The sequence below is a fragment of the Ictidomys tridecemlineatus genome, chromosome 1 (genome assembly GCF_052094955.1).
Source record: "Ictidomys tridecemlineatus isolate mIctTri1 chromosome 1, mIctTri1.hap1, whole genome shotgun sequence".
Lineage (NCBI taxonomy): Eukaryota > Metazoa > Chordata > Mammalia > Rodentia > Sciuridae > Ictidomys > Ictidomys tridecemlineatus.
In genome coordinates this window covers 166,570,005-166,584,361 of record NC_135477.1, presented here as the reverse complement: position 1 = coordinate 166,584,361, position 14,357 = coordinate 166,570,005, and the positions used below count along the sequence as shown (strand labels likewise).

Sequence of the window (14,357 nt, the reverse complement as noted above, 5' to 3'; positions counted from 1 at the left end):
ATAATAGCCATTCTTACTAAGGTGAGGTAATATCTCATTGTTGGGGCTGGGGATGTGGCTCAAGCGGTAGCGCGCTCGCATGCAGCCTGAGTTGGATCCTCAGCACCACATACCAACAAAGATGTTGTGTCCGCCGAGAACTAAAAAATAAATATTAAAAAAAATTCTCTCTCTCTCTCTCTCTCTCTCTCTCTCTCTCTCTCTCTCTCTCTCTCTCTCCCCTCTCTAAAAAAAAAAAAGTTAAAAAAAATCTCATTGTGGTAAACTGCACTATAATTTATTATAATTTATTTATCCAGTCCTTTTTCAAATATATATATATATATATATACATTATATATATTAGACAGACACAATACTTTATATTTTTTATTTATTTTTATGTGGTGCTTAGGATCAAAACCAGTGCCTCACACATGCTAGGCAAATGCTCTGCCAACTGAGCTACAACCCCAGCCCGTATCCAGTCCTTTATTGGTGGTCATCTAGATTGTTCCCAGTCTTTAGCTATTAAAAGCAGTGTCATAATGAACATCCTTATAGATATGTCATTTTTTAAAATTTGTTTTAATTAGTTATATATGACAGTAGAATGCATTTATGCACTTTGATATATCATATATAATTTCTAATTTTTCTAAGTGTACATGTTCCAGAATCACATTGGTCATGCAGTCACATATATACATAAAGTAATAATGTCTGTTTCATTCTACTGTCTTTCCTATCCCCATATCCCCTCCCCTCCCCTTCCACCACTTCCCTCTACCTAATCTAAGGTAATGTTATTCTTCCCTAGTATCCTCTGCCTTATTGTGAATTAGCATCCGCATATTAGAGAAAACATTTGACTTTTGGTTTTGTGGGATTGGTTTATTTTGCTTAGTATGACATTCTCCAATTCCAACCATTTACTGGCAAATACCATAATTTCACTCTTTAAAGCTGAGTAATATTCCATTGTATATAAAACCACATTTTCTTTATCCATTCATCTATTAAGGGACACCTAGGTTGGTTCCATAGTCTAGCTATTGTGAATTAAGCTGCTATAAACATTGTTGAGGCTGCGTTAGTATAGTATGCTGATTTTAAGTCCTATGAGTATAAACGAAGGAGTGGGATTCATGGTTCCATTCCCAATTTTCTGAGGAATCTTCATACTGCTTTCTATAGTTGTTGCACAATTTGCAGTTCCACCAGAAATGTATGAGTGTACCTTTTTCACCACATCCTCGACAACATTTATTGTTGCTGTATTCTTGATGATTGCCATTCTGACAGGAATGAGATGAAACCTTAGAGTGGTTTTGATTTGCATTTCTGTAATTGCTAGGGATGTTTAATACTTCTTCATATTTGTTAACTGATTATATTTCTTCTTCTGAGAAGTGTCTGTTCAGTTCCTTAGCCCATTTATTGATTGGGTTATTATTATTATTTTTGGTGTTAAGTTTGTTGAGTTCTTTATATATCCTAGAGACTAATGCTTTATTGGAGGTGCATATGGTAAAGATGTTCTCCCATTTTGTAGGCTCTCTCTCCTTACATTACTGATTATTTCCTTTTCTGAGAAGAAGCTTTTTAATTTGAATCCATCCCATTTATTGATTCTTGATTTTACTTCTTGTGCTTTAGGATTCTTATTAAGGAAATCAGATCCTAGGTCAACATGGTGAAGATTTGGACCTATTTTTTCTTCTATTAGGTGCAGGGTCTCTGTTCTAGTGCCTAAGTTTTTGATCCACTTTGGGTTGATTTTTGTGCAGAGTGAGAGATAGCGGTTTAATTTCATTTTGCTACATACAGATTTCCAGTTTTGCCAGCACCATTTGTTAAATAGGTTATCTTTTCTCCAGGGAATGTTTTTGGCACCCTTGTCTAGCATGAGACAACCGTATTTATGTGGATTTGTCTCTGTATCTTCTGTTCTGTACCATTGGTCTACAAGTCTATTTTGGTGCCAATACCATGACATTGTTGTTATTATAGCTCTGTAGTATAGTTTAAGGTCTGGTATTGTGATATCTTCTGCTTCACTTTTCTTGCTAAGGATTGCTTTATCTATTCTGGGTCTCTTATTTTTCCAAATAAATTTCATGATTGCTTTTTCTATTTCTATGAAGAATGTCATTGGGATTTTAACAGGAATTGCATTAAATCTGTAAAATACTTTTGGTCGTATGGCCATTTTGACAATATTAATTCTTCCTATCCCAGGAGCATGGGAGATTTTTCCATCTTCTGAGGTTTTCTTCGATTTCTTTCTTTAGTGTAAAGTAATTTTCATTGTAGAGGCCTTTTACCTCTTTTATTAGATTGATTCCTAGGTTTTTGTTTTGTTTTGTTTTGGTTTGGTTTTTTTGAGGCTATTATGAATGGAGTAGTTTTCCTAACTTCTCTTTTTTTTTTAATATTTATTTTTTAGTTCTCGGCGGACACAACATCTTTGTTGGTATGTGGTGCTGAGGATCGAACCTGGGCCGCACGCATGCCAGGCGAGCTCGCTACCGCTTGAGCCACATCCCCAGCCCCCCTAACTTCTCTTTCAGTGGATTCATTGCTGATATATAGGAATGCATTTGATTTATGGGTGTTGATTTTATATCCTGCTACTTTGCTGAATTCATTTATTAGTTCTAGAAGTTTTCTGGTGAAATTTTTTGGATCTTCTTGGTATAGAATCATGTCATCAGCAAATAGTGATAGTTTGAGTTCTTCTTTACCTATTTGTATCCATTTAATTTCTTTCTTTCGTCTAATTGCTCTGGCTAGAGTTTCAAGGATAATGTTGAATAGCAATGGTGAAAGAGGACATCCTTGTCTTGTTCCAGTTTTTAGTGGGAATGCTTTCAATTTTTCCTCATTTAGAATGATGCTGGCCTTGGGTTTAGCATAGATAGCTTTTACGATGTTGAGGTATGTTCCTACTATCCCTAGTTTTTCTTAGTGTTTTGAACATGAATGGGTGCTGTATTTTGTCAAATGCTTTTTCTGCATCTATTGAGATGATCATATGATTCTTATTTTTAAGTATATTAATATGATGAATTACGTTTATTGATTTCTGTCTATTGAACCAATCCTGCATCTCTGGGATGAATCCCACTTTATCATGGTGCACTATCTTTTAAATATGTTTTTGTATGCTATTTGCCAGAATCTTATTAAGAATTTTTGCATCTAAGTTTATCAGGGATATTGGTCTGAAGTTTTCTTTCCTCGATGTCTTTGGTTTTGGTATCAAGGTGATATTAGCCTCATAGAATGAGTTTAGAAGGTTTCCCTCCTTTTCTATTTCATGGAATACTTTGAGAGGAATATTGATGTTAATTTTTTTTTTTAATCTTGTAGAACTTGGCTGAGAATCCATCTGGTCCTGGGCTTTTCTTGGTTGGTAGGCTTTTGATGGCGTTTTCTATTTCATTACTTGAAATTGATTAGTTTAAATCATTTGTGACCTCCTTATTTAATTTGGGTAGGTCGTATGTATCCAGAAATGTGTTGATTGTCTTTGATATTTTCTATTTTATTGGAGTATAAATTTTCAAAATAGTTTCTAATTATCTTCTATACTTCAGACATGTCTGTTGTGATATTTCCTTCTTCATCTTGTATTTTAGTAATCTGAGTTTTCTCTCTTTTTCTCTTCATTAGCATGACCAGGGGTTTATCTATTTTATTTATTTTTTCAAAGAACCAACTTTTTGTTTTGTCAATTTTTTCAATTATTTCTTTTGTTTCAATTTCATTGATTACAGCTCTTATTTTAATTATTTCCTGTCTTCTATTGCTTTTGGTGTTGATTTGTTATTTTTTTCCTAGGACTTTGAGATGTAGTGTTAGGTCTTTTATTTGCTAACTTTTTATTCTTTTTTTTTAATATTTATTTTTTAGTTTTCAGCGGACAAGACATCTTTGTTTTTGTATGTGGTGCTGAGGCTCGAACCCGGGCCGCACGCATGCCAGGCGAGCGCGCCACCGCTTGAGCCACATCCCCAGTCCCAACTTTTTATTATTTTAATGAATGCACTCAATGCAATAACTCTTAATACTGCCTTCATAGTGTCCCAGAATTTTGATATGTTGTATCAGTGTTCTCATTTACCTCTAAGAATTTTTTATTTCATCCTTGATTTCTTCTACTGTCCATTCATCATTCAATTGTATATTATTTAGTCTCCATTTGTTACAGTAGCTTCTATTTTTTTTTAAAGAGAGAGGGAGAGAGAGAGAGAGAGAGAATTTTTAATATTTATTTTTTAGTTCTCGGCGGACACAACATCGTTGTTTGTATGTGGTGCTGAGGATCGAACCCGGGCCGCACGCATGCCAGGCGAGCGCGCTCCCGCTCGAGCCACATCCCCAGCCCTCTATTTTTTATTTTATCATTGATTCCTAATTTCATTCCATTGTTCTCTGATGCAGGGTATTATCTGGTTTTTTTGTTTTGTTTTGTTTTGTTTTTTGTATTTACTAAGAGTTGCTTAGTAAGATATGGTCTATTTTAGGGAAGGAGCCATGTGTGCTGCTGAGAAGAAAGTATATTTGCTCATTGGTGGATGAAATAGTCTATATATGACTGTTAAATCCTAATTATTGATTGTAATATTTAGTTCTATAGTTTCCTTATTTAGTTTTGGTTTGGAAGATCTGTCCAGTAGTGAGAAAGCTGTGTTAAAGTCACCCAGTATTATTGTATTGTGGTCTATTTGACTCTTGAAGGATCAAATTGAGAAGGTTTGTTTGATGTTCATAGATGTTCCATTGTTTGGGGCATAAATATTTACAATTTATGTCCTATTTATATATACTTCCCTTGAGAAGTATGAAATGGCCTTTTTTGTCTCTTCTGATTAACTTTGGTTTGAAGTCTACTTTATCTGAAATGAGACTGGAAACTCCTTGTTTACGCATCCATATGAGTGATAAGTTTTTTCCCATCCTTTCACCTTCAGCCTGTGGATGTCTTTGCCCATGAGGTGAGTCTCTTAAAGACAGCATATTGTTAGATCTTGTTTTTCAATCCAATCTGCCAGTCTATGTCTTTTGATTGATGAGTTTAGGCCATTAACATTCACAGTTATTATTGAGATATGATTTGTATTCCCTGTCATTTTGATTTATTTCTGGTTTTTGATTTGTCTTATTTTCTCATTTGGTTGAATGAACACACAAGAGTATGTATCAGAAAAATAATCCCAAGAAGTATAATGGAGCATTAAATTTAACTCTGAGTTTATTGGTAGAAAAATGAAAAAGGAAGGGAAAAATGATTTGTCCAGTTGACTTTGCACTCCACAGGAAAGTGTACCACTTCTTTCAGAAAGAAGAACTTATGTGCACTAATTTATTTATTGGAATTTATCATCTACATCCTCATAAAAATTGTACAGCTGCTTCTCTGGAACTCAGTAATGAAATAAAGATTATCTTTAATGGCAGTTTTGATACTCATATTTCTGAATCTTACATCTATTTTGATTTTAAAATATAGGTGTGGGGCTGGGGTTGTAGCTCAGTGGTAGAACACTTGCCTAGCATGTGTGAGGCCCTGGGTTTGAGTCTCAACACCACATATAAATAAATAAAGTAAAAGTCCATTAAAACTAAAAAATATTTTAAAAAATATATGTGTGATGCACAACTATCATCTCAGGAACTGAGTAGCTGAGGCAAGTTTAGGTCAGCTTCAGCAACTTAGCGAGGTATTCAGCAGCTCAGCAAGACCCTGTCTCAAATAAAAATAAAAAGGACTGAAGATGTAGCTCAGTCGTAAAATGTTCAATCCTCAGTGTGTGTATTATAACTAAAAATAGCATTCCTTGGATAAGCTAGAATCAATCTGGGAGGAAAAGGTTTATTTGGGGTTGGTCTACAGTGTATTCATGAGCAGGGAGAATGCCTGGGCACTGTCCTCTCAGAGTTTCTTGGGTGTGCCAGGTCTGTGTTTTACTCAGAAATTTCCTATCTGTGGCCCTGACCTCTAGCTCAGTACTTCTGAGAGAGACTTTTGGATGGTGGATTTGTGCATCTAGACCTCAAGTTTCTCATTCACCTGTGCATCTCCAGGGCTTCCCCCAGCTCCACGCACATAATGAGTTCTTCACAAACATTTCTGGGGATCAAGAGTTCCCCAAGATCAAAGGCCATGTCCCAAGAGTTCTTGGCAAAGATGCTGAGGTTGATGAGACAGGGCAGACGCCCCGAGGAGACTCTGAGTCGAGAGTGAAGTTCCTTGTGGCATGTGACATGACATCAGAGTCCTGGACACGTTAAAAACAAACAGACCCAAATCCCCCTCAGCTTCCTTCCCAAACAAGATGGCTAACTTGAGAGTCAAGGGTCCTTCTCACAGTTTCTAATAAGCCAGGAAGAGGAAAACCCCTGTTGATAATGAAGGCCCTGCCCATCTGCAAATGGTTTGAGGACATTCAGATCTCCAACTATTTCCCCACTTTGTTTCCTTTGACATTTGTTTCATGTCTGAAAACATTTGATTGGCTTAGCCTTAAAAAAAAAAAAAACTAGCACCATCTCCCTTGTGCATAAAGCACCCAGTTTTCAAGGACCCCAGACAGCAAACTGACCACCAGATTAAAAATCGCACCACCTCACCCCAGAATCCTAGCCTGATGGGAAGGGTAGCTTCTCCGACAGACCCCTATCCACCTGGGGATGTGAGCCAAACTCAGGACGAAGCCCTAGGAACTTCTCAGGACAAGGAAATCAGAGAAATTTGTTGTTTAAAGGAGTATGCTTCCAAGTCCTCATAAACCCTGGTGTTGGAGAAGTGTTTGCCGCTGGTTGGAGCTGAATGGTGAAATGCTTCACACCCATCCTTCTGGAAGGCTTAGGCAGTGCAGAACAGGACGGCGCACAGGTGCACAGAGGAGCTGCTACCCCAGCAGAACTGGGAGCCAAGGCCACAGCTTCACTCTCCTGCTTCTCTTTTGTTGGTTTTCGTAAGAGCTCCTGTTGAGGCAGGTGCGGCATATGGGCAAGCCACAGCAGGTTGCAGTCAGCCAGGCAGTGGTGTGGAAGGGTGTAGGAGGAAAGAGCAGGGAGCAGGCTCAGGGGTAGGGACAGAGCCCTGTCCTATGGCGTAGCTGAAATCCATTGTCCTGGCTCCAAATGGGAGTCAGACCCACACACCAAGTCTGCGGAGACTTGTCCTGAGTCAGAGGCTGCCTCCCTGAGTGGTTTTAGAGGGATCAGCAGTTCTCCCCTGGAAGCCTCTTGGCTGACAGGATGTGCCTCCTGGAATTCAGCTTGCTTGGCGACTCCTTCTGATGTCCCAACTCCTCACACACTGGAAAGCTACTTTCCCTTCTCTCTGCCTTTCCCTCCAGACTAAGCAGTCAATAAGGATGATGGATCAAGGGGAGCAGTATTCCCCACAGTCACAACTGGTCATTATGCCTCTTGCCAGGGTCCTGCCCTAGCGGGGTCCAGGGAGTCCTGAAGGATGAGTGACGTCGGCAAAAAGATAAGACAGGAGTCATTCAGTTGGAGCAATCTCCAGAGAGAGAGCTAATGCAGCTTTCTCTGGATCATCTTTTATTACAATTTTTCTCATCATTATAGATTCAAAATACGTCATTGATTATATAATTTAAAACTTTGCCAAGACATGATATTTCCTTAACCATGATTGGGGGTACAAAAAATGTAACATTAATTTACATTTTTCCAGGATATGACCTTCAGTTATGTAATTATTAAAAGTACAGAATCATTAATAAAATACGTCACTAATTTACATTTTTCAGATTTTCCCAAGATTTACTATTTTTCCCAAGATATGTTATTTTCTTATTAACTAATGCCAAACTACGTAACCAGACTCTACGTCTCCTAACCAATCATTAACCTAAAGTACACTTGTACTTTATTTCTAATCTAAAATTCCCATCTAAAAAAGTCCCTTTAAATCTTATATTTAAAACATCCTAAAGTTTATAAATCATTCTTAAAACATATCAGAAACCTATACAACTACAAAGTTAAGAATTTCTAAACTTAAGAATCTAAATAAAATAATATTTCTAACATTATTCTAAAACTGTGTCTTATAAAGCTGTTTTAATTAATTCCTAAATTTATTCTCATAAAACTGATTGAGCTGATTTCTTAAAGAGTTTCTTTGTTTCTCAGTCAAGGTGCACTAGTTCTCATATCTTTTTTTTTTTTTTAATTTTTTTTTTTTAAAGAGAGAGTGAGAGAGGAGAGAATTTTTAATATTTATTTTTCAGTTCTCGGCGGACACAACATCTTTGTTGGTATGTGGTGCCTGAGGATCGAACCCGGGTTGCACGCATGCCAGGCGAGCGCGCTACCGCTTGAGCCACATCCTCAGCCCCTAGTTCTCATATCTTTATAATCTTTCTCAATAGAAAGTAAGTTCTAAAAATCAATCCACTTTCCACCAATATTAACTATGCTCATCATATATCCCTATGTAAAGTAAGAAAGGGTTTATAAAAAGAGAAGAATATATCTTTATATGTTTTAACTTTCCTAAGTGTATAATATAACTTTCCTTAATCAAAAATGAGACTGCATGTGGTGAACTTTGTAAAATAAGCATAATGATTAGGTTTTCTAAGAGGCTGGAAATATGGGCTTGGGTTCTAGTTGATATAATCAATGTGGTGCCTAAAATTCCCATGTCCTTTCAAAGGATGATTGTTGTCCATTATCAGGTTTGTCCACAGTGTACTGAGATAGAAGAACAGCCTTCTACTTTGTCCTTGATATGATGAGGGGTAGTAGAACAACCTCAAAGGCATGAACTACCTGTTCTGTTCTAGCTATCTGAAATTTAATTTGTTTGGCATTTAACATACTCATGCCTCCTGTTAGAAACATAAGCATGAAAATGCAAAGTCCCAATTACATAAAAAAGGGTCTCATGGTTTCGGTTTCCCACCAACCAGAGTGGCTTTGCCAGCATTCATCCTCACTGTGACCCTGTCAAGACAGTGGGAGAGAGGCTTTGCCAACACTTTTTCTCACTGTGACCCTGTCAAGACAGTGAGTGGGGGATCGCCTTCACCAGCCTCTGAAATAATAAAACCAAGAACAATACATACCTGTAGAAAGGAAACTAAGGGGCACGAAGTCCCACGTGGAAGCTAGGCCTGATCCTGGCTCTCTGGCATGTCACCTATAGACTCTGGGAGCTCACCTGGTCTCCCTTAGTCTGGGCTCTGTCATCCCTGCCCCCTAATGAGCTGTAATGCTCCTCTTCAGCCACCTGATGACCCTAAGCACCAAGGGTGCCACAGGGTTAACCTGGGCCACCTCCTCTGGACTGACATGCCTGCCCTGGCTGTGGCTGTGCCTGTGAGCTTTGTCCAGGCTCAGGTGACAGATGCTGGGTGATGTCTGCCAAGATGACAGAATGATGGAGGAGAAAGTGCCTTCTGATTATCAATCATAATTTTTAAAATTAGAATTGGAAGTTTTGACCAGTTAACACATTCATATGGCCCCACATTTCAACCATATAAAAAACACTCTTGTTGCCAATAGACATTTCAATGACAATTCAATTCAGTGTGACTGGGTGGGGGGGGGGGTTGGACTGGGACACAATTCAATGACAGAGAATGGTTTTCAACAAATGGAGTGGGAACAACTGGATATTCACATTCAAAAGAATGAAGATGGACCCCTTCCTTACACCACATACAAAAATCAACTCAAAGTGGGGCACGGTGGAGCACGCCTATAAACCTATAATCTCAGCGCTGAGGCAAGAAGATAGCAAGTTCAAAGCCAGCCTCAGCAAAAAAAAAAAAAAAAAAAAAAGTGAGGCACTAAGCAACTCAGTGAGACCCTGTCTCTAAATGAAATACAAAATAGGGCTGGGGATGTGGCCCAGTGGTCAAGTGCCCCTGAGTTCAATCCCTGGTACCCCCCGACCAAAATAAATACTAGCACTTCACTTTTAGTTATTAAAGCTTTTTTCCCCAAACTGTGGTATAAAATATAAAATTAATTGTCAGTATTTATTTATTTATCTATTTATGGTACCAAGGATTTAACCCAGGCATACTCTCTATCTCTGAGCTACTTCCCCAGCCCTATTTTTAATTTTATTTTGAAACAAGTTTTTACTAAGCTGAGGCTGACTTTGAACTTACAAAACTCCTCCCTCAGCCTACCAAATCGCTAGGATTACAGGCATGCACCACCTCCGCTGCCTGGCACCATCTTGGCCATTTTTAAGTGTCTGGTCCAGCAGCGCTAAATGTGCTCACATCTGTTGATCTCCAGAGCCTTTTCATCTTGCAAAACTGATGCACATATGCATTCAACAACCATTCCACATTTTCCCTCCCCACCCAACCCCCCGTATCACCATCACTTAATTTTTTGGTTCTATGAATTTGACTACCTTATGTACCTTACTTCAGAAAGTGGATTCATGCAGTATTTCTCTTTGTGTGACTTATTTCACTTATTATGACTTGCTTAACACTCGCCCATTTGCTTCTTTTTTTAAGGCCAAATAAAATTCTATCCTATGTGCACACAAAATTTTATCTCTTCAGCCATCCTCAGACATGTGCTTGCTTCTGTCCCTGGGCTATTATGAGTAGCAGTGGCTGAATGTGGGTGTGCCTCAGCCGCCCCAGGCAGGATTATAGGAATCCATGGAAGAATCTAGCCTGGAAAAAGGTCTTTGCTTTGATGGGCAATTGGGTTTTTTTCAGTACTGGGAACTGAACCCAGGGGTCCTTTACCACTGAGCAACATTCCCAGTTTTCAAAATTTTATTTAAAATATCTCTTGCCTCTGAGATATTGCTTAGGTGTACATCATAGACATGTTAGAAAGTTAGAAAGTCTATCGGGAAATTCCAGAAAGTCTGTTATCAGACTAACATCTCATATAAAAGTAGGGGACATATTTTTGTGGATGTTGTTGACAAACTTTTATGAAATAATCTTCCTCTACCAAAGTTAGACCAAAATTGTAGTACCAAAGTACTACCTAATCTACTTAGAATAAAGTTTTTCTAAAATTCAAAGGAGTTTATGTATGTACACGTTGACTGGGATAAGCAGAGGAAAATTTTATTCAATATGTCTGTATGTTCAGAAATAAGAAATATCTAATTCAGCACATACATTGGACAGTGCCTCCTCTGGGCTGTTAGAGATGTTATCAGTTTTTAACATGTGTTTATCAGCTTTTAAGTTTAACACTGGAATTTTTTTTTGGGGGGGTATGAGAAATTGAACCCAGGGCACCTAACCATGAGCCATATCCCCAGCCCTTTGTATTTTTAATTTTTTTAAATTTTGAGACAAGGTCTCACTAAGTTTCTTACAGCCTTGCTAAATTGCTGAGGCTGGCTTTAAACTCGAGATCCTCTTCCTTCAGCCTCCTTCAGCCTTTTTCTAGCTATTTCCTGCTTATTTATTTCTCTGTATAAATTTTGGAATAATTTGTCTGGTTCCAGGGACAAAAGCTGCCAGCTTAGCCAGGTGCATGCCTGTAATCTCAGCAACTCGGGAGGCTGAGGCAGGAGGATCCAAAGTTTCAGGTCAACCTCAGCAAGACCTGTATCAAAATAAAAAAAAATAAAAAGAGCTGGGGATGTGGCTCAATAACCAAGCACCCCTGGTTCAATCCCTTGTACCAAAATAAATAAATAAATAAAAATAAAAACCCCTGCCAGGCTTGACTTCTTCCATTCCCCCTTTGCTCAGTTGCCTGTGGAAGGAAACCCGCTTACCCGTGCTTTCTCTTTCCAGATGAAGGGAGAGGCTGGGAACGTCGGGAAGTCCAAGCAGCTCAATGCGAGCACCCCACCCAGCATACTGGTAAGACGGTAGCCAGGGGTTCTTTCCATATTTGCACTGGTGTGGATCTGAGGTTTCCCCCAAGGTTTAGGGGTGGCCGCCACATGGTGATGGTCTCATTTCATTGGCTGAACAGAGGACAGCTGACTCCAAACTCCCTTATAACTGCCCTAGTGAGTGAGGGAAGGAGGGGATTCAGTCTCACTGTTGTTCCCTGCCCTGCCCTGCCCGCCCACAGCCCGTAGCTTGCTCCACTCCTTTCTACAATTTCCGGGAGCTGCTAGGTAGATTAGAAGACCCACCATCCCTGATAAATTTGTAATCCTGTATATGAAATTGAGGTTTTAATTTGGTTTGATGATACTCAGAAGATGAAAAATTCCCAAGAAAAGTTCCTGAAAAGAGTCTTGGGAATCCTAAAAAGGGAATAATCTGAATAGCCCAAGTTAACCCGTTTAGTGACTCAGGTTGACCTCGGAATGGTTTGTGTGGAAGAGCAATCTGTCTGGCCACTACAGTCTGAGGAGGGTCAGGAAGGAGAGAGAGAGAAAGAAGGAGGGGGCAGGGGGCAGAGAGAGAAAGAGGAGTTGTTTCCAGAATTCAGCATCCTGAGAAGCACAGTCCTGCAAAAATCTGATTGGCCATGGGGAAAAGAAAAATGACTTGTTTTGTTGTTGTTGTTGTTGTTTGATCAAATGTGGGATGGAGTAATGTTGAGGAGAAATAATTTAGTTCAGTGAAAATTCAGACTGCTTGAATGTGCTCAACTGAACATGGTGGCACACACCAATAATCCCAGCTATTTAGGAGGCTGAGGCAGGAGGACCACGAGGTTAAGGCCAATTTGGGCCACACAGGAGACCCTCATCTCAAAAACCCTCAGATCTTGAAGGTCTGGATTGAACTGTACCTACCCTCATTCAGTCAGCAACCCCTCCTGGCCCCCTGTACCTGACCTCATTCACCAACTGTAGATGAGCTGGGACTACCACCTCCAGCTCTCTCTTACCAAGAGACTTAGACACACAGTATGGGTATGACATTTGTCATTCCTATCCATAGTGCAAGGGGAATTAGTGACACACCTAGAAGCCAGTGTTTTCCTGCTCTGGGTCTGGCACTTTGCTCTTTGCCCTTTGAGCTCGCAGTGACCTCTGATTCAGAGAAGGACCTTTTGGAAAGAACATATAAGGGCCACTCAACAATGGCCTCTCTCAGAACAGCTAATCTTCCCCTCCAGCTGGCAGCCCTGGCTAATCTAAGACAAAGGGATTGGGTGGTGGAGCTGGGAAAACAGGCCTGACCCATGGACACAGTGAGCTCCTTTGACCTAGGAGAGTTTTGCTCCTCGTAGATTCTGCAGGTCCTTCTCTGGTGATTGGCTCAACTTTGCCTGTTCATTAGAATTCCTGGAAGGGTTGATCCAGGCCCTCCCTGAGACTCTTTGTGTAATTGGGTTGGAGAGGACCCTGGGCATTGTGATATATATATATATATATATTTTTTTTTTTTTAATGGTGATTCCAAAGTGCAGAGGATGGTTTATCTCCATGTGCCAAGAGGCCTGGTGACAAATTGCACAATAGCTGGAAGACTTGCCTGTCTTTCTTTGAATGTTAAATTGCCAAACAATTTTTCCAGGGTCATGGTAATAATTCCCTTCCCTCTCTGAACCTGAAGCTCTGCTTTATATAACACACCCAGGTATGGCCCAGAACCTTTGATAGCAAACAGCCCCCAACAGGATGTGAGAGAAAGTCAGCTGGTGGAGTGACCATAGTCCCGTGGTGTCCCAGCTGTGTCTCAGCAGTGAACTGGGGGAAGGCAGGAGGCTTGCTGGGTCTGAGGCTTCTTTGTCCTCCTCCAGGAGGGACACATCTGGGGCTCCATGAGGAGGACGGCTTTCATCTTGGGCTCTGGTCTTCTCTTGTTTGTGGCCTTCTGGAATTCAGTTACATGGTAAGTCAGCTTGGCCCAGCTCAAATCCAGGACCTGCGGGCAGTGGTGGTGTGGTCGGGGGCAGAGCTTGGAGGAAGGAACTCTCTGCCCATCAGCCTTTAATCAGAAACTTAATGGATTTTCTTCCAAGGCATCTTCAGCGATTTTGGGGTGCTTCTGGCTACTTTTGGCAAGCCCAGTGGGAGAGGCTGCTGTCGACCTTTGAAGGGAAAGAGTTGATCCTCTTCATTGTAGGTGAGGTTTCCAGACCACAGTGCCTAGGGCAGGGCACACAGCCTGGTTTCACTCTTTTTCTTTTGTTCTCTACTTGGAGACTTCTTAGTTCTTTATTCCCAGGGATGAGGACTTGACAAAAGAGTACTAAGCTTGAGGACAGTACAGATACGGGATATCTAAGAAAAGAAGCTAAGAAGTTTAAGACCCCATGTATAACTAAGTAGAACAACTTTTTAAAAATGGAGACAAAATTATTAATTAAAAAAAAGTTGAAGACCCTCTACTGAAAATATAGAAAAATAAGAAATGTTTTATGTAAAAATGAATGCATGTTTAGAGCCATAATCCTGCTTCTACATGTAA

General features: G+C 39.8%; 2 protein-coding genes across 4 annotated transcripts in view; one reads left to right on the top strand and one right to left on the bottom strand.

Annotated features, from left to right (window-relative positions):
• Positions 1–13,287, bottom strand: part of Cnot8 (CCR4-NOT transcription complex subunit 8) — a 52,781-nt gene extending 39,494 nt beyond the window's left edge. The window contains exons 1-2 of the mRNA XM_078051493.1: positions 12,905–13,287; positions 11,753–11,989 (exon numbers count right to left, since the gene is read on the bottom strand). The gene's annotated coding sequence lies outside the window, so the exon portion shown is untranslated. The remainder of the gene's footprint in view (positions 1–11,752; positions 11,990–12,904) is intronic.
• Faxdc2 (fatty acid hydroxylase domain containing 2) overlaps positions 1–14,357 on the top strand; it is a 49,248-nt gene that overhangs the window by 7,120 nt on the left and 27,771 nt on the right. For all 3 annotated transcript variants that reach the window (XM_078051474.1, XM_040273088.2, XM_013358682.4), the window contains exons 2-4: positions 11,772–11,840; positions 13,687–13,778; positions 13,909–14,012. In XM_078051474.1, the coding sequence (XP_077907600.1) occupies positions 11,772–11,840; positions 13,687–13,778; positions 13,909–14,012 (265 nt within the window). The remainder of the gene's footprint in view (positions 1–11,771; positions 11,841–13,686; positions 13,779–13,908; positions 14,013–14,357) is intronic.